At 42.2% G+C, this 25,399-nt stretch overlaps 6 protein-coding genes across 10 annotated transcripts; 4 read left to right on the top strand and 2 right to left on the bottom strand.

The window, feature by feature from the left end:
- The first annotated feature begins 2,233 nt into the window (after positions 1-2,233).
- zgc:153292 (uncharacterized protein LOC100003014 homolog) lies at positions 2,234-6,375 on the top strand. Of its 2 annotated transcripts, XM_048246619.1 has the most exons (11): positions 2,234-2,477; positions 2,656-2,854; positions 2,958-2,993; positions 3,183-3,256; positions 3,420-3,522; positions 3,615-3,656; positions 3,797-3,856; positions 3,934-4,167; positions 4,377-4,480; positions 4,657-4,825; positions 5,030-6,375. In XM_048246619.1, exons 1-11 carry the CDS (start codon positions 2,407-2,409, stop codon positions 5,762-5,764), a joined length of 1,827 nt encoding a protein of 608 aa, XP_048102576.1. In that variant the 5' UTR covers positions 2,234-2,406; the 3' UTR covers positions 5,765-6,375. The 2 variants fall into 2 exon arrangements, with proteins under 2 accessions (XP_048102576.1, XP_048102577.1); XM_048246620.1 differs by lacking the exon at positions 3,797-3,856.
- A 74-nt stretch (positions 6,376-6,449) lies between these two features.
- elob (elongin B) lies at positions 6,450-10,894 on the top strand. 2 transcript variants are annotated; one of them, XM_048246624.1, is made up of 4 exons: positions 6,450-6,555; positions 7,700-7,834; positions 8,947-9,055; positions 9,398-10,894. In XM_048246624.1, the coding sequence occupies exons 1-4, from the start codon at positions 6,553-6,555 to the stop codon at positions 9,505-9,507; spliced, it is 357 nt and encodes a 118-aa protein (XP_048102581.1). In that variant the 5' UTR covers positions 6,450-6,552; the 3' UTR covers positions 9,508-10,894. The 2 variants fall into 2 exon arrangements, with proteins under 2 accessions (XP_048102581.1, XP_048102580.1); XM_048246623.1 differs by having other exon boundaries at positions 9,395-10,894.
- A 322-nt stretch (positions 10,895-11,216) lies between these two features.
- On the top strand, positions 11,217-14,200 carry LOC125296616 (protein ALP1-like). Its single transcript, XM_048246621.1, has 4 exons — positions 11,217-11,564; positions 11,686-12,046; positions 12,160-12,400; positions 12,546-14,200. The coding sequence occupies exons 2-4, from the start codon at positions 11,702-11,704 to the stop codon at positions 13,259-13,261; spliced, it is 1,302 nt and encodes a 433-aa protein (XP_048102578.1). The 5' UTR covers positions 11,217-11,564; positions 11,686-11,701; the 3' UTR covers positions 13,262-14,200.
- An 85-nt stretch (positions 14,201-14,285) lies between these two features.
- On the bottom strand, positions 14,286-15,792 carry si:dkey-66i24.7. Its single transcript, XM_048246622.1, has 2 exons — positions 15,511-15,792; positions 14,286-15,121 (listed from the first exon to the last, which is right to left on the bottom strand). The coding sequence occupies exons 1-2, from the start codon at positions 15,605-15,607 to the stop codon at positions 14,595-14,597; spliced, it is 624 nt and encodes a 207-aa protein (XP_048102579.1). The 5' UTR covers positions 15,608-15,792; the 3' UTR covers positions 14,286-14,594.
- Positions 15,793-15,948: 156 nt separating this feature from the next.
- On the top strand, positions 15,949-21,979 carry armc5 (armadillo repeat containing 5). Its single transcript, XM_048246601.1, has 7 exons — positions 15,949-16,995; positions 17,219-17,249; positions 17,342-17,452; positions 17,614-18,538; positions 18,684-19,513; positions 19,650-19,782; positions 19,956-21,979. The coding sequence occupies exons 1-7, from the start codon at positions 16,588-16,590 to the stop codon at positions 21,289-21,291; spliced, it is 3,774 nt and encodes a 1,257-aa protein (XP_048102558.1). The 5' UTR covers positions 15,949-16,587; the 3' UTR covers positions 21,292-21,979.
- Positions 21,980-22,333: 354 nt separating this feature from the next.
- On the bottom strand, positions 22,334-24,529 carry LOC125296619 (cytochrome c oxidase subunit 6A, mitochondrial). Of its 3 annotated transcripts, none has more exons than XM_048246628.1 (4): positions 24,407-24,529; positions 23,194-23,272; positions 22,873-23,018; positions 22,334-22,573 (listed from the first exon to the last, which is right to left on the bottom strand). In XM_048246628.1, the coding sequence occupies exons 2-4, from the start codon at positions 23,270-23,272 to the stop codon at positions 22,478-22,480; spliced, it is 321 nt and encodes a 106-aa protein (XP_048102585.1). In that variant the 5' UTR covers positions 24,407-24,529; the 3' UTR covers positions 22,334-22,477. The 3 variants fall into 3 exon arrangements, with proteins under 3 accessions (XP_048102585.1, XP_048102584.1, XP_048102583.1); XM_048246627.1 differs by having other exon boundaries at positions 23,194-23,318; positions 24,411-24,529; XM_048246626.1 differs by having other exon boundaries at positions 24,411-24,528.
- Positions 24,530-25,399: the final 870 nt, after the last annotated feature.

Below are 25,399 nucleotides of genomic sequence, written 5' to 3'. Positions count from 1 at the left end.
AATTGCAAAAATACCATTGTTGGCCTAAAACACATTTTTCAATAATTTGTATTCTCAAATTGATGTTTCATTTTAAAACTACACCACTTCAACAGACATTACCCATTTTGACCGTGTGTAAAATGGACTATCCTAAGTCCCTCTCTAATATGTTACAATTTTGATGTCGAAGAAAGCACCAAATTCTCTTAATTTTAATGGTATATATTTAAATAAAGACCAACTTTCTGTCTAACAACCTGGTTGAAGTTATTTAGCAGAGGAAATACTTCAGATTTGCATCAAACTAACAATATTTTCAGATACAATTTGAACATCATAACAGGGATGCAAACTGCTCAAATTCAAAGTCACAGGCCTGTTCAGTTCAGGGTACTTTATGATAAGGATGTACTCAATTTTTTGTACCCCCTCACCTGTCAACATCCTTGTCATAATGGCTCGCTATCGTATAACTTAACCACAACAGTTCTCCATGAAACAGTTTTTGTCCAGCAGACAAAAGTATTTTGTTATGTATTGTACAATATTTGTATTGTTTTATAATGTATTATAATATATTTGTGGGGACTGAGCAGAAGCAGAATTATGATATTTTTAGTGAGAGATTGTGCTGACCAAGGATGGGCAAAAATACATCAAAATGTATTTTCCAGGAAACTATCAAATACCCTTATTTAAGTGTATCAAATAAACTACAAAATACAGTAGTCATGCCATGTATCAAATTAAAATACTGTATTTTGAAAATACTAAAAATACTTTTAAAAGGGAGCATGAAATCACTTTGCAAACCTTCCATATCTATCTATTTAATATATTCCTTCATCAGTACACTGACTGTAGATTAAGGGGACATTGTTTGAGAGCAACAGCCTTTCTCTGTCTATGAGACATGCCATAAATCTGTGGTCACAGATGCTGATAGATCAACTATGCTGACCTGCCTGTTACATCTCATAGCTTAAATACTGTCAGAGATGTACTCAAAAAGTCACAACTGAACAAGTGGTACAAACTAACCACCAAACCTATTTTGTCACAGAATGTGGGTTTAAAGCAACCCAACACACTGACAGCCTATAATACGGAGAATGAAGTCTGACATTGTTAATGCATGTCCAGAATGCTTGATATTGCACTGTGTAACACTGTTGATCAGGTAAGAGGATCATGACCCTTTTAGTTGGTTTTTAATTAACTGGGTATGTAAAAGAATGTCGAGTCCTTAGCGCTTTAATGTATATCACAGGTATATAATAGTGATATACCATTAAAACGCTAAGGAGCAGATTCTGGTGTGCGGACTCGCCGTTCATTTACATGTATGTGCTTTTCTGCCCAGCACCCAGTACTCATCGCTTTGGATGTGCGTGCTTTGAACTTTAATTAACTGGGTATACCATCTAAGCACTAAATAGTGTAATGTTGATGCCACTGACATAAATATGATTTTTTTTCATTGTGTTGGTTTAGGAGATACATGGGATACATTTGAGCAATGTTGCAGGGCAGCCACATAATCCATGTGTTCCGATTGGATGATCGTGTTAATTTGCCTACTTATGATTCAAGTTCTCAAGAATAAGTTGCCCAGTAAAAATATCAAAGGGAATGTGCCAGAACAACAATACTCAGGAACATTGCTCAGAAAGGTGCCTTGTGCATCATCAGCTTTGGAGAACACATACACATCACAGCCAAAGTTGTTCCAAAGTTCTATGACAAACAGGTAAACTTATAAGTGTGGGTGAGCAAGTAACCATGTGGTTGAATGAGTAGGTTGGTGTGATAAAGGGAGTGTGTTGTGTGTCTGTGTGAGCAAACTACACGTTACTCCGCACCAGTCAGAGGCTATATTCATTGTTTTGCACTTTTATGATGTCATCACATCACCAAAAGCATAGGTTTTACCAGAAATATTTGGCAGTATTTTTAAACTACAAAAATACATAAAGTATTTGGATACAAAATGCAAATCCATTTTCTTCAACCCAATAAAACACAAATTACAAAAATACTATTTTGTATTTGAAATGCATGTATTATAAATATGGCCCATCCCTGGTGCTGACTACCATGCTCTCTAATGGATGAAACCTTTCTTTTACTGTCTATGGATGAAACACGTCATCTACTAACAACGTCACCTGCAACCTTCGTGTAATGTCATACTCCGAACAACAGAGAGCGGTAATGTCATTTAGTACACAAAGTCGAAAGCTGCCGCTAAATCTAAAACTCCAGAGCAACACTGTTTACATCCATCTGCATGATTTTAACCAGACACTATCAAACAACCAAACATGTAACCAACTATCCTAATGTTTTACTAAAGTGATCGTTAATTTATTGCAACAACTTACAGTAGACTACATTGATAAATAACTGGAAAACGACGAGGGTATGCCTTCGTGTAGTGCTTATAATTGCAAAAATCGTTCTGAGAAGGGTCTGCCTGGAGTTTCGTTTCACAGGTAGGCTAATGTCAACGCTGAAATGGCACGTTAAAAACTCAAGCACGTGGCTTTTGTTAATGACAGGGAAAATGGGAATTTTGAATGGAAATAGCAGGTTATAGCTGTCCTTACCAGTTGAAATGAAAGCAGTAGCCTGCTTGCCGAGTTGATGATCATGGTTTCTTCACGTGTCCAGATTCCCTATCAAAGATCCCAAAAGACTGAAAGAGTGGACGCGGCGAACCAGATGGAAGAACTGGACTCCCAAATCATCCTCTTATTTGTGTTCCGATCATTTTGAGAGACATTTCTTTGTCAGATCAGGACATGGTTATCGGTTACGTGATACAGCACTGCCCACGATTTTTAACTTTCCTGATAATGTCTGCAAAAAGGTAGACATGTCAATAGTAAACACACATAGACCTACTGTAAATACTGAAACATGGGAGTCATTTGGACTCACAAAATTTCAATGTATTGCTTGTGTTGTTTCAGACGCCAGATGGTCGTCAACGGAAGAGAATAACTTTAGTAAGTTATAGTTCAATGAAGACGTTTACCCAGTTTTATCAGTGATCAGCCAACATAAGCAGGCCTGCATGTTTTATTGTTTAATTGAGGGATCTTTCTAAAGCCTACAACATGGTCTACAAATAGTGATGGTGGATGCTTGAAATAATCGTTAACAAATTTGCTTTATGGACGACTTTAATTCTGTAGTTTCCCAAGACACCAGAGTCCCCAACAGAGGCTACTTCAGAGACCAATGAGCAGAGCTGTCAGTTGTTAAAAGAGTAAGTAAGCATCATTAAAATCTCTCCGGTACCTTTATTTTACTCCGGTAAATTATTTACATGAATGTTCTTGACAGGAGTTAACATTTAGTATACTTACTTAAATGTTTCAACAAGGACATGTTTGTCATTGTATGTACACTTTTTTTCTGTCTACTTGCAGTCAGCGATCAGATAAGGCCCAGAGTGCTCAGCTGGAGAAGATTGACTGGAGTAAACTTACTTGGCATCCAAGTACTTTCCATGATGATTACTGTGTACCTCAGGTAGAAGCCACAACAATAAATTGAACAGTCATTTCAATATGATTATTGTACCCAGGAATACATCTGTTCACATTTTCTATTTTGATGGACAGAGCATTCAGTGGGCAAAGGACGATGGGCAGAATGGAGACAACGTAAGTGCCATGTTAAGGTTGCTATGATTGCCATGTTAATATGCTATCAACTGAGCACAGAATTGTTGTCTATGGTGCATTTCAATCATGTTTGTGTGGTAACTTAAATGTGTGTTGGAGTAACCGTAACAATGTTTTAGGTTTCCTTAAATGATTTATGGAGCCAAGGACTTCTGTTTATTCCCAAACGTGCAATCAAGGTAAGATTGAAAATGAGAATATCTAAGTGCACAAGCAAAACTAGCAAGTTGATAAATTTCCCCTCCATTCTCCCCAGATTAAAGGCAGATGGGAATGGCTCGGGGTTGAGGTAATAGGCCCTCTGTCAGTCACTCAAAGAGGACACAAGTTTGTCTTGTCAGTGATGGATTTCTACTCCAGATGGGTCGAGGCCTATCCCATGAGGACATGCAATGGTCATGAGATTGCCCAGAACATCTACGACTTAGTCTCTTGCATAGGTTATCCCTATGGCTTCCTCTCCAGGATCAGCCCAAGATGCCTCAAAGAGGTAAATCATTTCATGGCCTTGTTTAATTTCTGACGGATTTTTGAAGTCATGTTCAAACATCAGCTGTTATGAACACTCGTGCGCTCACCACAACTTGTACAGTGAGCAGTAATCACCCCATAAAATAATTGTTTATATATTTTGAGTATGTTTGGTAATTCAGTAGTGTGTTATTTGATGAAATTACTTAAGTTCTTATTATATTTTAGATCAACAATGCATTGCATAAACTTGTGAGACTGGAGACATCCTTCATACACCACCATCCTCAGGCTGGCTCCTTGGACCAAACCACAAAGGCACTCATTGACAAGTAAGTCTAATGTATCCCTCTCTCAACCATTTCTGTTAAAATACTGCTATATATTTGGATATCTTCGGTGGTGCAGCAGCGGTGCAACTGCTGATTTCAACTTGAGATACCTGCCAGAACTGTGGATTGCTTTACAAAGTTACAGCTGCACACCTTGTGTTTTCTTGTCTGAGCAGGACGGTGTTTGACCTGTCCAAGCAGCACCCTGACAGCTGGGATGTGTGCCTCCCTGCCTCTGTGTACCGCCTGTGTTGCACGGTCAACCCGAGCACCCGCCAGAGACCCCTCTCCCTGCTCCACAGCAAAGCTGCTTCGCCCCTAGTTAAAAAGCCCAGGCTGTTGATGGTGAGTAAGTGGGATGGCCAATTAAGCTCCACACTTACAGCTATGCTTCAGGTTAACTTTTTATGGACCTGTTTGCATGTTGTGTTAAGTTGTTTTGGATTTTCCGGCTATTACACTCACATTATTGCCTTGCATGTTGACAAAGCCTGAGTAGCAACCAGATTCAAGCAACATGTAAAATGCGTGTTTTACCTCTCTCCTCAGGTGGATGGAGGTGAGATAAACAAGTTCACCTTTGTGCTTGTGGAGCCCCAGGCCCCTCTCAGTGGCGTCCAACTTCAGTGTGAGGAGTGTAGACAGTGGCACCAGGTCACCCAGCCCACGGACATCAAAGAGTATGAGGACACAAGGCTGAAGAATGAAGAGCACATCTTCACCTGCCCAGGCTGCAGAGTCAGACTGGAGGACACGGGCAGACAAACAAAAGATGGCACCACGGAGGAAGAGAGGGGGGATGTCGGCACAAGACGAACGGCAGACCCGGGGGGAAAAAGGATGGGTCAGGAGGAAGGAGCAGATGGGGAAAGGGATGGAAGGGAATGTGAGGAAACGAGAGGAAGAGAGAGTGTGGAAAGTGGTGGTGATGGTAGAGGAGTAGGAGGAGGATGGGGAGAAGAAATGAGAGTAAGAGAGGGTGATGACACTAGAGGGCAAAGAACAGAAAGGGGAGCAGTTGAGAGTGTCAGTGTGAGAACAAGATTACAAAGACAATGTGGAAGGGGACGGGTGCAACTTGAAGAAAGACTTGTGGTTAAAGCAGTCGGAGGAATGGTTTCAGACATTCATAAACAACATCAGAAAAATGTCCGATTGGAGTTAGGGGAGAAACGTGGACGAGGCAGACCTCGACGGACAAAAGGTCCCATCAAAACTGATGCACTTTCACAGGGAGATGAAGGAGGGAGGACCCAGGAAAATGAAGCAATTGAACTCCTATAAATATGAATTGTATCGAGAACTGGGAGAACCTTGTGAAGGAGAGAGGGGCTGTCCTAACTCCATGGGAGGATAGTTCTGCTGCCCACGGAGAAGTGTCTGTAGACACTATTGAAGGTACTGTAAAAAAAGTGTTGTTCAACACTATGAAATATTAGATGTAATTCATAGCGGTACATAATATGACTGCAACATGGGATTTCCACTTACTATGGGAAGACAAGTGTTCCCAATCCCCTACCCCTGCAACTCTTGCAAACCTCATGTACCTCCTTGAAGATTCTGCTTTTCACTCAGTCAAAGGGCAGCCACCACATTCACAAACCATGATTTACTGAATTCTTGCTCATTCTCCCTACAACAAATAAATACAGTCTGCACACAACATTTTGACATAATTTGCCCTGCTTTGTGTGCAGACAGTTTTGCATACTCATCGTCCCTGATATTGCTAAGTAACAAGTATCTTGATATCAATACTGAAACAACAAAACCTGAAAACGGCAAAAAGCGTATCAACAATAGAAATATTAGAACAAGCCTAGACAACAGAACATGGAAGTTGCCATTCTTTTTTGTTAATCGATAACAATACAGCTTTTATTAAAGCCTGATTCTCTGTGTCTTGTGTTGTTTTTTTCTGCATTGGAAATTGATGTAGTTCTAGGTTTAATGTGTTACGCCCACCCTATGGGCCAAACCATAGATTGCCAAACGCGAACATTTTGATGTGCCCGCCCGGTGCAATGTGGGATTGTTGGGGTTAGAGGCGAAGCAACCGACCGAGGGAAATGGTGAGGATGAGAAACTAACTTATCACGTTTCGTGTCTTGTACTTTTAGTTGTCATTATTCGATTTTGTGAAGTTATCATTAGTGATATATACGAAGGATTGGGTTGTGATTACACAATGTACGTGTTTTCAAAACGCTGACCACAGACAAATCTCTTTGTTTCGTAATATGTCCAGCTATACAAGCTAACTAACGTTACAGGCTAACGTTAGGTACTGTCAGTTTTAACCTTAGTTTTTTTTAAGTAGGCATCGCTAAATCTTTTCCCTATTGTTGGATCATGTTTGTTAGGCACTTTTGTTACTTGGCTTCAAAAATATAAGTCAGGCGTCTTTGATATCAGAATAATTTACTGTGCGAACAACTAGTGCAGTTGTCAAATGGTTTGCAGTTTAGTTAGCAGCCTAACGTTAGCTGCTATTTGTTGGGTGTATGACGTATCGTAGGGCATCATGGTCACACAAATATTGGGCACAAAACATTTAAACTTGACGATTTTAACTTAATTTGGTTAGTTGTTACGGATAGGTAGTCTATCAGTCATATAAATAATGCCAACCTGCTATAAAACAAAAACAAAAAATACAAAAACGACCGTGTTCCTGTTAGTCAATGTAGTGCTAACTGAAAAGATTCAGTAACGTTAACCTCAACATTAACTTTACTAATTTAACGGTGTCTGGCATTTCCTCTTTCTTGTATAGCCAATTTTGCCCCATGTATTGTCTAACCAACTTGCTTTTATGGATAGTTTGTTTGCATTTTCCGCATCAATTTAGGTAGCAAGGTGTTGCTTAAAATTCGCTGGCTTTACTTGACATTTAACTCATGGCATACTAACCTTTACATGACCTGATGATCGAGGTAATTTGACTAAGCTTTTTGATAGTTTTGTTTTTAGTGTTAAGACTTACTCGCTAGCTGAGGTAGTTTATCCTTAAAGTTATTTAAGGTGTTGCACATAGCAGCTGTCCCCGTGTTTTCAGCTGTTGGCCATGTTCAATTGCATGACATGCCAGATTACATTTTTTGTCTTTCACCCAGGGTAAATAAATTCTAAAAACAGCAGGACTTGAACGAATGGTTGACATCCAAACTTGCCAAATTGTCCTGTTTTATTTGTGTCGTTTCCCCCACCCCCTAGGATGTGTTCCTTATGATCAGGCGTCACAAGACGACCATTTTCACAGATGCAAAAGAGTCCACAACTGTTTACGAGCTAAAACGGATCGTGGAAGGCATTCTGAAAAGGACACCTGAAGAGCAACGGCTGTACAAGGTAAGTTATTCGCTTAAACCAGTGGTTCTTGACTGGTCTTGCTTTGGGATCCATGTTCATTAAAGCTGCAGTTGGCAAGTCTGACAGATTGAGGGGACTTAGCTAAAATTTTGAATGTTTACAACTCGCATGACCCTCCCCCACTACCACTGAGCACCTTTTCATCGAGTTTGTGCTTGTCAGTGCACACCAGACTGTGATTGACATTCAGATCTCACACAGCCCTGTTCTGAGTGGACCAGAAGAACCGGGAACTGTGGATTTTTGCAAAACAAATAACAGGCTCTAGGTGGAGTAGAAGTGCGGGATTTTTTCTAAAACCGGCTGATTTATGTTGTTCTGTCGGAGCATAGTGTCGGTTTTTAGTGAATATGATCAAAAAACTCTTGCCAACAGCAGCTTTAAGTCAAGAACTATATATATATATATATATATATATATGTGTATATATATATATATATATATATATATATATATATATATATATAAATGTATATGTATATATGTGTGTATATATATATATATATATATATATATATATATATATATATATATATATATATGTATATGTATATGTATGTATATGTGTGTGTGTTTGGCATTAGTCAAACTTTCAAAGTACTCGACAGGTTTGTCTTTGACAGGGGTGCTTTGTTTCCATGTGGCATTTTCTCTCATGTGCCAGCAATTCAGTGACCACCGCACCGAAACGCAGGTTTCCATTTCCATTTTGTCTCAATTTAAGTGAATCCATATCTTACTTTGAATATGCAGGGTCGTAGCCTACTTGCGTTTACCGCTAAAATGATATGTCCTGTCACATAAACATTGTCTATGTTCATGGCAATGTCTGACATACAAATAAAGTCTATCAAAATAAAGGTCCAATATTAGATCTGATAAGGTAGCATTTTAATTGGAGTTTTTTTTTTACCACAAACTCCTTGACCCACTTTTGGGTCCCGACCCACCAGCTAAGAAACACTGGCTTAAACTGTACTTGATTAGGTGGCATTTCAGCTCTGTGGTAACTATTGTTCATCCATTCACAATGTGTCTGGAGCCACGCCTGTGAAATGCACTATGTTAACCTGGTGTATAATTTCTGCAAGGATGATGTATTGCTGGATGACAGTAAGACACTTGGAGATTGTGGATTTACGAATCAAACAGCAAGGCCACAGGCCCCAGGAACTGTTGGACTGGCTTTCCGTGTCAGTGGTGAGTTGCTGTTTTTTGATGTATACTCTGCAGAGTTCCCACAGGTCATGGAATTTCTGGAATATCTTGGAATATTGAAAAGCCTATTCCAGACATGGAAAGTCAGGGCATTTTATCATTTTGGGGTCAAAGTCATGGAATATCAGGGACTGTTGTTGTAGCAGTTTAAAATGTACTTGCCAAAATATTTTTCCCCCCTTTTTTTTGCCATGGAGATTTTCTTTGAATTTTACTTTCATATTTTATAGATTTATAATCAGAGAATGCACATCTGTGTCTATTTCTGTCTTACACACATACTCTCTTTGTCTCTCCATCTCTCCAACCCATCTTCCCCAGAAGACTCTTTTGAACCACTAAGGGTGGAGCCTTTCTCCAGCCCTCCTGAGCTACCGGACGTCATGAAGCCCCAGGACTCCAGCAGCACTGCCAACGAGCAGGCTGTGCAGTGATGGATGGATATGCGAACGTTTTGATGGATGGATGAAGGGAGGGAGAAAGGAAGGAAGGGAGTGAGAGAAAGCTTGTTTTTGTAATTTGTGAGTGTTTGTTTATTTTTTTGGTTTTTGTTTGGGTTTTTTTGTTTGCTATTTGTAGAAGTTCATGAATGACAAAAGATTGCAAGTGGTGATTTAACCTTTTGGAATTGTGACCGTTACACCCCACCTGCATCATTTTTGTCCCTCACATAATGTCAGTAGCAAAACTTGTGCCCTCTTCCTCCTCTTGTCCTCTCTTCTGCTCTAACAATATGCGACCCCTCATCACCTGCTTTAGACATTGCTTAGGCATGTCCTTTTTGCTAATGCGTCACCCTTTCGGGAACACCCCCATTGGCTGCACTGATCTTGCTTAATCTTGCTTATGAGGTGGGATGAGACAGGTCTGAAGATTACCTACAGATGAGTGCTGTACCTTTTGAGTTTGTCTAGTTTGGGCATGGATTTGTAGTTAGGTGTGTGTGTGTGTGTGTGTGGGGGAGGGAGGGAGGGAGAGAGAGTGAGATGTATGTTTGGTGTGTTGGGAGTATATATAGTGCATTTTTAAGAATGCTCTTGCTGATTTTGGATTTACTTTGTGTTTTGTGTGTGTGCTTTACTTTAATGACTGTATTGCTATTATTATTATGTATTATTTAGAACTTAAATGACAAGACATCTGGGATCCAAGAGAAAGAGGTTTTAAAGTCACTTAGTTATTCAATCATGTATGGGCATGAAACTGCTCCCAAAATTATGGGCTGAATGCAGGACATTGTACAGAAATCATGCTCTGACAACAGGTGTTTCCATTCATTTCCATTAAGGAAAAATGTCATTTCAGTGTAGATATTGTCACTTGTGTTGCTTCTTTTGGTTTCTTTACCCAAGTTTTTGTGCCTGTGTCCTTTTCTCTTGTCTGGTTTCATTTTGAGTCTCAATCTATTGTAAGTCAAAAGCACAGTCTTTTACCGGTTTGAGTTTGCCTTTGAGCACCCTGCTATTTTCAATGGAAAACCAAAGGGGAAGTTTAAGTGTAAGTTCTCATTTTTTGTCTTTGATTTGATTTGGCTAAGGGGATGTTAACAACTACAGAAAGATGGATGTCTACAGTTTTTTTGTATAAGTCATGCAGGCTTAATTGTACAAACCACTGAATGTTTAGTTTTGACAACTCCTGATGGGGCACTTCCCAAAATCACAGCGTCTTTAAGCAACGACACTCGGCATTGCACCAATTGCTTTCGAGTGACTGAAATGATTCAACATTAAACTCTTGCATTTGAATAATGAAGATAAATGTAATTACAAATGTGTAACTGTGATTGTGAACGTTGAAATTAAAAGACACTTTTTTTCAGCCCTTGTTTATGTATTGAAGTGCTGTCCTTCAAGTCTCTGCTTCACTATATCTTAAGTACTTTTGATAACATCCAAAAATAAAGAATTCTGATTTAGCGATAAATGAATAGCTTTTGTCAGTTAAGCAAATAATTCTCTGAGCAAGGCTAGAATGATGGGTACAGTGGAAAACTCATTTTCTTGTATTTATTTCATATGATAGAATGATACAACACAATTAAATTTGTTCTACTGACACAGTATATTGTAGAATATAGCCATTATGGTATACCTCCATGTTACAAGGTGAAGGCTGCCTCTGGGCCTTTTCAGAACAGAGTAATATCTGGCTAACTACAAGGCAGTGGTTCTGTGTCGGTGCTGGACATTTTCTCTCTTGTAGGAAGTGATGGAGAGCGATACAACTTTGGAGCCTTGTACGCCGTCCCAGTTGGCGGCACTACTGAGCAGTTTCTTAAGAATGTCAGCCATCGAAGTTCAGGGGAAGAAAAAAACAAAACAAAGTCAATTGCGTGGCTTTTGGACCATAGACTCTAGTGACTTGGGTATCATTGCTCGTTAGAGTGGCCTTGTGGAAGTTCCGTTATAATATTGTCGGCTATTATTGTAATCCAGTGGCAGTATTTTGCTACTAGCCTACTGCTCTAAAGTAATTCTGACAAGTCAGTGTAAGTAGCCTTCGCATCTGTCCTTTTTAGAGCTTTTTTTAGTGAATGGACTGACTTCTGCTTAGAATAACTGGTCATATTGTATATGCAGCAGTTGTTAATGCCTTGTTCTCTTTGCTAGGCTATAGTTGAGCAGGATGTACACAAATGCCTGTGTTGCATCGGCGGGCCGAGCGGTGCTTGAGATGATGCAGTACGACTGGGAGCCTCTTTCTCACGGAGAGCTTGACCAACGCCTGGACCAAGCAGTCGAGGAGATCTTGGAAGCCCAGTTGATGGCCGTGATCCAGCACCCTTCTCCTGTACTCTTGCAGCTTTCCCGGTCAGAGGAGCCCTTGCTGCATCTTCAGGCACAATCGCAAGATGTAGTGCATCCACAAGTGGTATTTCAGTTGACAGACTCGCTTGCTATTTCATCCAATGCAGACGTTGAGCTACAGCGACAGTCCGCTGAAAAAGCAGAGGAAAATCCAGCAGTTCAGGTTGGTAGCTTTCAGTTTCAACATGCTGGCCACTGCACAAACCCAATGCATTGATGGTAGCCTAATGAATCACTGCCTAACCGATATCCCTCTCTGTTTTCGAAATTATTTAGCACATCATGGACCTCTTGAAGAACGCCAACACCAGCTATAATCGCAGTCGACTTGCCGGGAGAGCACGATTGTCACTCTCCCACACCGTACTCCTCTCTCTCACCCTGCTTTCCAAACGTCGCAGCTATCGCTCAGTATCGACCAGTTTCCGTCTGGAGAAAGGAAATATCCATAGAATTTTCTTCTCCTTCTGTGACCGCGTCAACGCTCTGGAGGAACAGCAGATACGATGGCCGAAAAGTATGCATTGCATCTATTATTTATTAATCTCGGGTTTACTATGATTTTAGTTGAATGTGTATTAGTTATTTTAGTCAAAGCTGATTTAAGAGTGTATTCTATACTAGTAGTCTACCTTGGGTACCTAACAAGTCATTATTTCTAGGTCAAGAGATGATGGACAGTCTGCTGCCCTTCTCAAGTCTGTTGGGGGTGAATGATGTTGAGCTGGGCATCCCAAAGGTGTTGGGTGTTTTGGGTCACACTCGCATCCCTATTCGCCTGCCCATTGGCAAGCAGGATGTAGAGAAGGAGGAGCTGGACCTGAAACATCTGACCAAAGACGTTCACCCAGACTCTTGGCTGAACCTGGAGTTTGTGTGTGATAGACAAGGGCGCTTCATTCACTGCCGGGTCAGCCGAGGATCAGAACACGACAGGGCAAGTGACCTGAGGAGGAGGATTCAGAGCAACCGAGGCATGGTGCCACCAGGGTGCTGCCTGGTTGCAGGCACTGGTTACCCCTTGACGGATCAGATTCTCACTCCCTATTCTGCAGGGCATGGACCCAGGGAGAACCTCTTCAATAAGACCCTGGAGAGCCACTTGTGCCGGCTAGATCAGGCAGTAGAAGATCTGAAGGCACGCTTCCAAAGACTCAAATACTTGGACATGGGGAACTATGACCGAGCGAAAGCGGTGGTCTTAACCGCATGCATTTTGCACAATGTCTTTTTAGATATGGGGGATATTGTCAAGGGTCAATCAGGAAAGGAAATGGGAGAACAGGAGCAAGACGGAGACAGAGAGGAGGCAGGTTTGAGATGGAGAGATACTGTTGCACAACAGTTGTACAGTGCCTTGGACACAGAACATTTTTGAGCTGATGAAGTTTCGACCCCATGTGATTGGACATGTAATGATGTTTGCTGTGTACCTCCAGTGAGGCATTGACTGTGTCATTAGATAGATAACCAGAGACTGACATCATTACATTCTTTCATTCTGTCCACAGGACTATTTTGCTCAAATTACATATATTGTTGAAGATATACAGTGTGTCCATCTGGATTTACCCTGTGTGTTCAGTGAATGGTGTATGGAACGCCTAGTGTTAATAAGTTGTTCACCACCCTGGAGGTGTCCAACCAACAACTGTGTATCTGTTATATAAAATGTCAATGAGTCAAGATAAAACAAAAAACTTATCTTGCAAAAAAATCTTGCACTTGCAATATTCCGTGAATTACTGTAGATTTGATCTTTACTCCCAGTGAAATAAGCAACAAACACTTTATCTTGAATTTTTTATTAAAAGTATAATACAGACTTCTTATTAACAAATATATTTTTTGCTAAACGAGGATGTCACTGATAAATATGCACACCAGGATTGTGACCCACAAAAAAATATACCAACAATAGATTAAGTTGAATGTCTTTCAGAATGAAACAGTGGGATATTGTGGGATATCATTACTAATCTGTTTTAGTATATATTACAACTGTTTTTTTGTACAACTACATGTTATTAGGTCATTAACTTGCATAACCTGGAAAAAAGCTTGATAGGCTGACGACAGTGTTGGTTTATCACTCACATCTATGTATTCCCACTTCATCCAAACACAATACCTTGTATCTTAACTCCACCTCAAACACATTCACACACACAAAGGTCACTCCCTTTTTCATTACATTTCAATATTGTCAGGGGCTTGGAGGAGAGGCTTCTTAGAGAGTTGACGGAGGATATTGTTATCGTTAAAAAGGACCATTGTTGGCTTCAAGAGAGTAATTCCTGACCGCCTTGACCCTGGAAAATACACCATGTTTTCTTCATTCACAGTTTCAGTCATTATCATGGAAATGCTGGCACATACATGTTTATCTTGTATTATAATTGTGATTTAAAAAAAAAAAAAAAGTCCTCCAGAATCCATTAAAACAGAACCAAAAACTTAAATGTACCAGTTAAAGGAACCTCCTATCTAACACAGAGGTTAACAGCAAATAGCCTAATTTCCCAAAGAGTTGAGTTCCTTTAATGCAAAGTTGATGCACTGGGTCCTTGCCTGGTTCAATAGTAGACACTTTTATTACTCTTTTGGCAGCTGTATACTATTGTCCTGTGCCAAGCTGGAGATGGCACGTGCCAGGTTGTTAATGGCTTCAATCTTTCTTTCCTCTAGCGCCTTTTGCTGAGCCCACATGTTCATCTTCCTCTCCTGTAGCTCCAGGTAGAGATGCAGCACATCCTGAGTTTGCTGAGGGGGCTTCGGGGCATGGGGGTGGCTGTTATAGATGTGGCAGCTGTTATTGTGGGGGCTGCTGTTATTGAAGGGATGGGCAGAATGGGGGTGAACCGTTTGCTGGCAATAGCCTTGCCCAGTTTGGTACCATTCAGCTTTGCCTTGCGCTGGGCCTCAATCTCCTCCCGACTCTTGCCCAGCACATTGTGCATGGCCTTGAAGAACTCCCAGTGGACGCTCTGCGCCCCGAGACGCTTGGCACGCTCTGTGTTTTTGCGGTACGTGGCCAGCATGTTCCTCCACTTCAGATCACACTCATAGGCCTTCACGGCCACATCCAGGTTTCCAGCAGCCTGAAGCTTTGAAGTGACTCTCTCAGCAACAGTCTCCCAAAGCTTCTTTTTTTTGCACACAGGCTGGTCAAATTCCTGATCCATTTCCAAGCGAGTGTTTACAAGCTGCCATGTAGCTTGTAAAGTCCAAACAAACTCTAGAGAAAGGCAGAGAAACATGATGAATTGAATGAGGACTTATTCACTTACACTGATGTTGATAACAATGCTGGCCATAAGAGTTATTGTTAAGTATTGTCAACTGAGCTGTGTTTTCATATAAAAGCAGGAAATAACTTACTGAAATAGCCTACTTATTTATAAAATGCTTGGTCATGTGTTAATATTTTTAAGTAGCCTACATTGCAATAATAAAATATCCTGTCTGTATTACCACTGTGCTTGCTATAACCACTTTCAACGATTACAACAACAAATTCTTGTGTGAATGTGTATGATTGTGATGATCAGCATTCATCATGCCCTCCTCGCATGCACAGTTACTGGTGGACTCGATTACTTGTAACACCGACTTTGCGCACGTTACCTCCTTTCGCTCTTTCAGGCTCCAAAGTGGGAAGCGTGGTCGTGCTCTCCTCGACTTCAATACTCTCGGTAACAATTGTTTCGATGACCTCCTCCATCTTGTTTGGCACTTGAGAATCCTTGACTGATAACTTGTGATATCAACAGATATTATCGACGATTTAAACAACACTAGTTTTGGCAGCGATGAATTATCTACCCGCATCAACCAAACCGATGATTATAACAACATCTTACAGTTTGTCCACCCTCAAGCGATTTTTTTAGAAAAGAAAGGTGACGAAATTAATGTTAGCATATGGGTAATGTAGTCACCTTGTGGATAAACAAACGCTGAGATCTAGATTAAAAACTGCAATCCCTGGGTGCTTTGTGTTGGAGCTATATCCGAGAAACACTGTGGTGGATATATTGGGAAATGCAGTCTCACGGATGTGGTAGCATAGGGAGAGATAGCGCAGTATTTGTAAATAAAACTACAAGATCCATGGGTAAATGTTCTTCCCTCAGAACTGATACGCTCCCCCTTTCCGCCAACGCCTCCCATGACACCTCCCTGTTTGTCGCTCTGCTAAAGATGGCGTCTGTGCTATACCAAGATTATTGCGTTTGCTTGATTATTTAAATGTCGAATGAAGAAAGGTTTAGTTAATGAAAATGCGGTGTCAGGTTTAGGAAGAGGATTAAATACATGTATGAGGTGAAAGCTTGTAGCTATTTTCAGCTAAACATTGGTGAGACCTACTTTCTTTCGCAGGCCTAAAATAATTCGGAGAGCGGACGAATGGTTAAAAAAAACTACAACTCCCAGCAACACTGCGTAGAGGCGTTGCCTGGTTATAACTTTTTTCGTTTGTAATGATGGTGACTGTAGTTTTTTTGCAGGCTCAGTCCCTTCTTGACATGGATTTAAACGTTATTGACTACGGTTTTTAAATTGACTGTTAAACTGTTAATTATATTTGATGGACGTTTATGTAAGTCTTAAAAGCGTTTCTAGGAACGTCCACCAAACCTCTGCTCTGATACACCCTGTCACATAGGCTACTGAGTTTGGAGGTAGGACTGTGTAGTTGTCATGGCCACACATGGCCACTTAAAAAACTCTAATGGTAGCACCAAAGAAGGGTCCTCTGCACTACCAGAGTCTTCTTTGACCTGGTGTATTTCCCAGTTGTCCAAAGTATCACTTGCAGCAAGCAATCAGAGCAATGTTTCCCAAGAGACAGAGCCCAAAAATAAGGAAGGTAGGGACAAGACCAGAGACATTCAGAAGAAGCTTCAAGCCAGTCAGTGGCGAGCACTGGTGGCTATCCGGACGCAGCACATCAAAGGGGGAGACAGCAGGATAAACAGGTTCAGAACACAGGGGGGTCTCCCACCTCTGTTGGACCTCCTTAGAAGACCTGACAGCTCCAGGAAGACCCTAGACCTTGCCCTCAGCATTCTTGCCAACTGCTGCACTGAGAGAGAAGCACGAAGAGAGGTGAGCAGAGGGTTTCAGTCAGTTGTTCTTGTATGATTAAGTGTTTTTGACGCAATATTCAAATGATGTAACATGTATAATCACTAAAAACAGATCATTTGTTGCCTATGTTTTGTATGAACAAAAGTTGGTTAATACTATTGCTGCATGGTATATGATTGTGATTAGGAGACATTGGACAATCACTTTCAGTTCTGACTGCATTTTCTGTTTCCAACTGAAGGTCAGAAAGCTGGAAGGAATAACAGTGATTGGTAAGTTCATGTGTGATCATGATATGGAATCAGATGTTATGAAGACGAAGCTTGAAGGAAAGTTGTTTAACATCTTTTTTTGCTCATTGCAGTGGATGTTATGAAGAGAAACGTTGCTGTGGAGACTTTAGAGAACAGAGGTGCTCGGGCCTTAGGGAACCTTGCGATGGATCCTGATGGCTCTGCTTTGGTTCATTCTGCTGGTCAGTTGAGAATTTCTGTCTGTTTGTTATAATTGAGAATGTCTGTCTGTTATAATATCATACTCAAAACTTTGTTCCTTATTTGTTTCAAAATGGATCATCACACTATTTGAGAATGTTTTTATTTTTAGATTGTTTTTTTGCTTTTTGCTTCATTTCAGGCGGAGTCCCCCCTCTCCTCCTCTGCCTCTCTCTTTCGCCCTCAACCCCGTCCTCCTCCTCCTCTCCCAACCCCTCCTCCCCGTCATCGCCCTCCTCTGTCTCTCCGTCCTCCCTCCCGTCCTCTGCCAAGCTGGAGTGCGCTCAATCGGCCGCCCGCGCTCTCCTCTACCTGGCGGACACCCCTGCCAACCGCCTGTCGCTGCTCTCTCAGGGGGCCATGCCTGCCTTGGCCCCACTCATGTCGCCAGAGCTTCCGTTGGGCCTCAGACGGGCCTCCCTCCGTGCCCTCCATGAGCTCACCAGGGGCTGTGGTGCCGAGTGTGCCCGGGAGGTGTCACGGTCTGGGGCACTGGCTCAGCTTGGGGCCCTGGTCTCAGAGGAAGCAGCCAAGCCCCTGGAGGAGCTGGCACTGAAGACCTTGGCCAACCTCTGCTCGCAAGGCTGCCTGCGACCTCTTGTGGGCTCACTAGGGGCCATTCAGAAGTTTTCCGAGGAAGTGAAGAAGGACCCCTCCAAGTCTGGAGTTTTGCTCAAGGCTCTCTGCTTGTGTTGCAAGGAGGCAGTGAACCGGGTCAAAGTCAAGGAGAGTGGAGGGTTGGAGGTCCTGATTGGCTTCCTGTCTGCCCATCAGAATCATCCACTCACGCGACTGGCCATTCTGGCTTGTGTGGATTTCGTCTATGACGAATCGGCCTTGGAGCAGCTGCAAGATCTTGGACTGATACCACTGCTAGTGGCACGATTGGTTGAGTACGCTAAAGGGGAGGAGCCAGTGGCCAAGTCAGATTCCAGCCCCTCCTCAGCAAGTGATTTGATGTCTCCGTCATGTTTTGATTCCTTTGACTTTCCACACCCTGATGGGAACAAAAAAGATGATGTTGGGAAGGAGCAGGGCTCGGGCTCATCTAGCTTTCTCAGCCTGAGGTTAGAGACAGAAACATCTGTTCTTTGTCAGTCTTTATTATTATGTATAAAAATATTTGCTGAAATGAAAATTGACCTTGTCTCAGCTGTATGATTTGTCTCTAGCGTGTTAATTGACATTTGCTCTCTCCCTTGGTGTGTCCAGGTCCTGGCTGGTATCTGAAGGTCTGATATCCTCTGAAGGAGAGCTTCTGGAGTCTCCCGCTAGCACGGAGAGTGACTGTGGGGGTTCACTGGCCTCTTCACCCTCAGTGGCAACCTCACCCTTTACGCCAATCTCAGATGCTAGCTCATCTGGCACATGTCTCTCTCCGACCTCGTCAGTCCATTCTCAGTCCAGCGTCTCATCTGTATCCAAGCCAGGTCTTCTGCCTCCACTGAACCAGCTCACAGTTCCACATTCCTCACAGAGAAACGTGCCACTGTCTCCCAGCAACCCTCAAAGTCCGCCTCTGTGCACCTCTGGCCCCAAACCTACCAGTCCTTCCAAGGTGTGCTCCCCGCCCAAGAAAAGACCCAGAGTTTCCTCGTTATCGTCTTCCTCCTCCCACTCATCCGCCTCCTCTTTCTCCTCCTCCACCTGTTCCAGTGTAGTCTCACTGGACGCCCCTCCAGTGCTGTCCAGAACCCCAGCATACCACCACCCGTACCACCCAGAGCCATGGGCCCCAGAATCTCCCATCCTCTTGTTACTCTCTCGCTTCTCCCACGCCTCTGATCCAAGCGCGACACTGGTCAATTCAGGCGTCCTCTCCAGCCTCCTCTACTACCTCACCCATCACAAGGACCCCAGCGGCCGCTGCTTCCGCATGCTGAGCCGCCTCAGCTGCAACCCTAACTGCCTGCAGGCTCTGCTGCGCACTGGTGCTGTGTCCATGATTCACCAGGACCTCTGTCTTAGAGGCAGCAGCATCAGAGTCCGCAGAGGCCAGGAGAGGCAGACAGATAGGGTGAAGGCTAAAGTCAGACAATTAGGTGAAACACCCTAATATTCAATTCAGTTCAATTCAGTCCGATAGTTTATTTCAACAAGTATTTTGCTCCTTATGATATCAATAATTGTTCTTACCCTCTCCCACTTAATATTTTTTGTCTTTATCATCTCCCTTAGGTCTTGGCTTGCTCAGTAACTTGCGAGTTCAGTGTGAAGCAGGCTTTGGCACAGGAGTTATGTCTCATATCATGCTGTCTGGTATAGAGGTGGACCGGCTGTTCTGTGCTCTTTCTTTACCTCTGATTTGCAGGTATGTGATATATTCAAAGGTAAAAGAGTCCAGGTAAATAGTATTGTTTTGTTTTTGCTGGAGCATCAGGTAGCTACTGGTGCTATAGGTACTATAATGGTGGATTGAACAAGTTTCATTGAGCGAGATGTGGTTTCTTGTTTATAAATGTGTACCAACTCTGCCTTTTCCAGCAACAAAGTCCTTTTGAAGAAGCTCCTTTTTGACAACAGAGGTCTCATGCAGGCACTGGAGCCCCTTTGTTGTCAGGCTGACAGCAAGGATGACAACAATCATCCAGAGAGATGCAAAACCTTCCTCTCGTGCTGGCTTTGCCCACCGCAGGAAGTGACCTTATCTCGATTCCACTTGCTGTACTCCTCTCTCCTGATTGGCTGCCTTTCCAATCTGCTAGTACATTCCAAGGCAGAGCTAGACCAAAAGAAAGGGAGCGTAGAGCCACAGGTTACCGTAGAAACCCCTTTAAGTCCCAACACTGCTCTTGTCCCTCTAAAAGGAACAGGAAATGATTTGCCCCCCTCACCAAAAAAGCCATGCCTGTCTAGCAGCTGCTCTTACGCTGACGCCACACATAACATCTTTCTGCAGCTGGATGATGGCACCCAGGTCCCTGCTTGTTGGGAGGCTTTGGCAGGTGGTGAGGGGGAGTCGGGTGACGGAGGCTCAGAGTACTTCAGAGCCTTGCTGACCGGAGGGTTCGGTGAAGCTCAGGGCAAAGAGGGGGAGGCCATTCTGGTCAAGGATGTAAGGTATGGTGTGCTGATTCCTGTGCTACACTACCTGCATGGCTGTCGCCTGACAGATAGAGAAAGAGGGCAAGAGCAGGAGGAGGACACAGGTGAGGGTGGTCGAGGACGATGTTGCCTCCTAGAGTCGCTGACTCTGAAGTCCTGGGACTCCCCAGATTTCCAGAAGACTGCTTTGGCTGAGGGGATGGTCGGGGCATGCCGTTTTTTGGTGACCGGCTTACAGAGAGCCACAGAGGACATGTGTGTGACCTTGCTCCACACCTTAGCCACTAAACCAGCTTCATTGTCTTTACCTCAGAGGTCACCCAAACCAGTTCCGGGTGGAATTCCCAGACCACTGCAGTCCAGTAAAGTTGTGAAGAGCCCTTTGCAATCAGGACCAAAGTCCACCCCCAAAACTGTCAAACAGAACCCTAAGGTGGGGAGCAGCTCGGAAGTGGAGCAGGTTCCTCGAACACCCCTAAAGTTGCCGCAAGACACCTCGTCTTCAGCCACTGAAGGGACCTTAGTTAGCAACTGCACACTGGCGCCTCTGCTGCCACAACTGTATTGGTTCTCCCAGCGCTACAACTACCCTAGACTGGGACGGGCATGCCTGTCCATACTGCTGCGTCCACAGGGAGTGAATCGCATGTCGCCCGCTGCCTCCCTTCCACCAGTCCAGGCAGCAGACTGCCTGCTGCGGCTGGTCAAGCATGCAGATTGCCAGGAGAGTTTGAAACGGGATCTGCTAGGACTGGCAGCAGCAGCTCTTAGCTGAGGGGGGTGTAGAGGTTACATGGAGCAGGAAAGGGCAACACAGGGTTGAGGAGAAATTAAATGAAAGTGGTTTTACCGCCACTCTACCATTTGATCCGTTTTTGTTGTATGGTGTATTAATATCATAACTTATTCCTTGCCATGATAGAATGTCCTTGTTTACTTTTTTTCTTGCCAATTCCAAAGCATTTTTGTCTTTGTACAATTTTGTTTTAAAAAACTCTAAAAGTTTTGGGCAGAGCACCCTGTTAATCTTCATAGTGTCAACACCCCATTGGATATACCATATGCTTATGAAGTGTCAATATGTGTAACAACCAGTACAGGGACTCCTTTGTGTTTACTTTATATTTTTGTACTCCTCATTTTGTAAGTATTTTTTGTAAATATGTAAAACAAGACTTTGCCAAGATAAGCATGGATCGATGAGCTAAGTTTGAGTGATTGGTGTCTGGTAAATATGCTCTCCTCAGTTATATTTTGTTTGTGTCATATGTAGGTGTTATAGAAAAATGGTATTTTTCCATTGTACACAGAAATACTAGTATAATCTACCAGCCATCCTCTCATTCTAACCAAGTCACATATGTATATAGTGTAAATGGAAAATCTTATAGAGATGAAAGATGTATAATGAGATGTGACTCTTTACAAAGACAAATCCTAATAAACCAGACACAAAGATTTGACATTGTCATTTGACAGTGGAGTTTGTTTTTCAAAGTTAAAACACAAACGTGTTCAGGCTTATTTACAACAATTTCACCTCGAAACGTGCATGATACCAGGTAAGTATTGTGTGAAGATGTGATCAATTGGTGCAGACAATTTACAGTTACACAGGACAAATACTCAATTGTTTATGTCCTTTATGTAGACATAATACTGCACTTTGAGACCAAAAACCTTCTATTCATCAGTGATTTTCCCATACTCTTTGTTTGTTGATGACTTACAGTGACATCTTCAGGAAGCCAAAGGTTATTCTGTTGTTACATTTTTTAAAACAATTTCTCAACACTGATAACACAAAACAACACAGGTTACACTTCAGAAAAAAGAAGAATTTTATTATTTCATTCTTCAGTTCTGTGATTGGCCCCTGTGCTCATGTCATAGAGGTAATTAGCCCATGATGATGCAGGAGTGAACGTTAGGTTTCTGGTGGACACAAGGGGGCGCTATGACTAGTGGTCATGACCATGGCCCTCGTAACCAGTGGGTAAGGCATTGGTGTGAGAATTGTGGAAGAGAGAGTGGTTGCCATCACCCCAGGGCCAGGGCTGAAAGGAAACAGCAGTTTTATAGTCAATATTTATATCATATTTTAGAGCATATCAAAGACATGCTGTCATAATTCTTAGTTTGTCGGTGTATGCTGTCCTCTTGAACTGACATCCTGTTGCTTACATTTCATTACAGGCTCTCACATCTAAATAGCCTCTATTCATATTGTAACCTTGTGAAATTATATTTTACTCCACATGTTTACTCTTCAGATGCTCCGACTTGACTGGAGCCTGGCTGCCAGTGAGAGGAAGATGTGGAAGCTTGTGGTAAATACATCTCTGTCTGGTTGTACCTTGGTACGGATGCGCAGGTGAGGGTAGGGCACAAACTCTGGCTGTCCGTGTTTTGCGTGTTCCTGTGCCTTCAGGTAAGCGTTGATCATGCATACGGTAACTCCAGGCAGGGCCAGGACAAATGTCAGGATCTTCCAGGTTTTCGCTGAGGGGCGTTAAATCACATAATGGCACTGTGATACAACTAAGCAGTTCAATCATTCCCCCTCTCTCTCCTCTTTTCTCAGTTACTCAAAAACATAACCATTTCACACTCTGGCCCATGAAAGGACGCAGAAAAACAACTTCAGTAAAAAGATACTGAATAAGTAAATACAGACCTCCTCCCTCATGGCTTTCATGGGACGCAGCAGCAGAAAACCCTCGGCGGAATAGCAGGCGGGCAGGTGTTGAAGCCATCTTTCCAACAGGGTGAACACAACAACAGATAAGACTATTACACACCCTATATTTATTAAAAGAAGATTACTGCAGTCAGAGCCTGTCCAATCGTCTCTCGAGACTGCAGACACAACAAAGTTTTACTTTCAAATCACCGACAGATTAAGCACTTGTTTTGTAGGCTATAGGTTACCTAAATTACTTTATGCTGATCACCTAATTTTGACTACAGTTTTAAAGCAATACTTGTATGTTAAATGTGTGTTTCTATTGTGTTTTGATAACATTCAGTTCTGTGATTAATGGATGCTGGTCATAGTTGCAAGGGGTGCTCATGAAATACAAAGATGTGAACAGGACAAATTATACCACCTTTCATACAATTTATGTAAAAGTAACTATTATAGGTCACTGTAGGAAGTAAAATCTGATGTAGCATAAAGGGGAAATGCGAGGCACAATGTCTGTAGATTATCCAAGTAGGTTACACAAAAACAGCTGTTAAAAACATATTGACAATGAAACCAGAAAAAAAAAACATAATTTCCTCACTCTTAATTCAATATGTCAGTACAGTAGCCTATTTCCCATGGGAATAATCTGTGTATGACCCAAGAACACTTTAAGGAGTGTCCTGATACCAGAGGTGAAGTCTTTATAAACATGACCTTACATTGACACCATGAGGGCTCTGATTTAAAAGTATTTACTTGAAAGTAGGTGAATGTCAGTCATGACAGTTAATAAGCAATTGCCTATCATTGTGAAATATCATTGTTTTTTCTCATTATATATCATTGTTTTTATCATTGTATCATTGTTATTTAATGGCCTACAATTTTAGTGTATAAAGGCCCACATACTGCCACCTGTCCTTGCTATGACCAGTATCAACTGTTGCCTAAAAAGAAACCATTTCAAAAGGCCACAATATGAAACATGAAAGCATAAATATATCACATTAATAATCTGGGAGTTTGCATGCAATATCATTGTCAATCTTTTTCATATAAAAAGCAGATCAGTTTAGCCACTGTGTAGCCAAAGAGTACCGTTCAACAGGAAATATTTTATAGCCTATCAGTCTGGTATGATAAAAATTAAAGCAAAACAAGACCCTAAATGTCAAATGTAAAAAAAGATATCCCATACTTACACTCCCTCTTCAGTCTATGGTCCTTCTATTCCTTTATAATTAAGAAAGTCAGTCCTCTGTTTTTTCCTATTTCTCTTGCACCTTTGTCTGTTTGTCCTTCAGTCTGTCCTGGCAGGAACTGCAGGCTCCTCCCCTCTGCAGTTTGTATATCTGCCAAGAAACATAAAGTTTATATTTGGTCAAGTGCACTGACAAGCAGGAGGTTTAGTTAGAGAGAGGGGGTATGGGCTGAAGCAGTGTTAGTTTCTAATCATCATTTACAGTGTGAACATGTGCTTCTTATAGATAACATGCTGAACTTGCAAAGGCTGGCTGTTTTTTTATTCCTTTAATCTTCATCTCAGCAATTATTAAGTGTATTAACACTCTGAGTCTGGCATGTGTTTCGGCTTTAACAGTGTGCATCTAGTCAGTTAAATATCAGAGCCCCTGACTATGTTTTTGTGTGCAGTGTATAGCACTGCTATGGACCCCACACACCACTATAGCTATTTTAATTTGATTAAAATAATTTAATTTTTTAATAATTAAAAAAAAACACGAGAAATAAGAACACCACTGGGTTGCAAACATTCGAGAAGATCGTTGCTACACTGCGTTTGTCCTCGGGTGAACCACTCAAGTCGCCATGCCCCTCTTCAGCAGCTGCACGCTCTTTCCGAACCGCCTTCTTTGGTACCACCAGCTGATTTGCGGCACGTAAATGATTGGCAGACTCTTCTAACAATCGCAAAACTGTTCGCATGTACGGAGCGCTTCCTCGAGTTTTACTTGATTGAATTTGGTCCAGATGAACTTTGGCCAAGAGAAAAAAATAGCAAACGCTTATCGTGTCATAGGACCAGTAGAGTGGTAGCTTTTACCTACCTCAATGGTATGTTCACTAGCCTAGGCCTATTCTCCGCTCAAAACGCAATCTGACCGCGAAGTTCCTCTTCAATCTCCATATATTCCTTTTCAACGAGGGCATTAATGTGCTACATTACATT

This window comes from Alosa alosa, chromosome 6 (assembly GCF_017589495.1).
Source record: "Alosa alosa isolate M-15738 ecotype Scorff River chromosome 6, AALO_Geno_1.1, whole genome shotgun sequence".
Taxonomy (NCBI): Eukaryota; Metazoa; Chordata; class Actinopteri; order Clupeiformes; family Clupeidae; genus Alosa; species Alosa alosa.
This window is presented reverse-complemented; position numbering and strand designations above follow the sequence as displayed.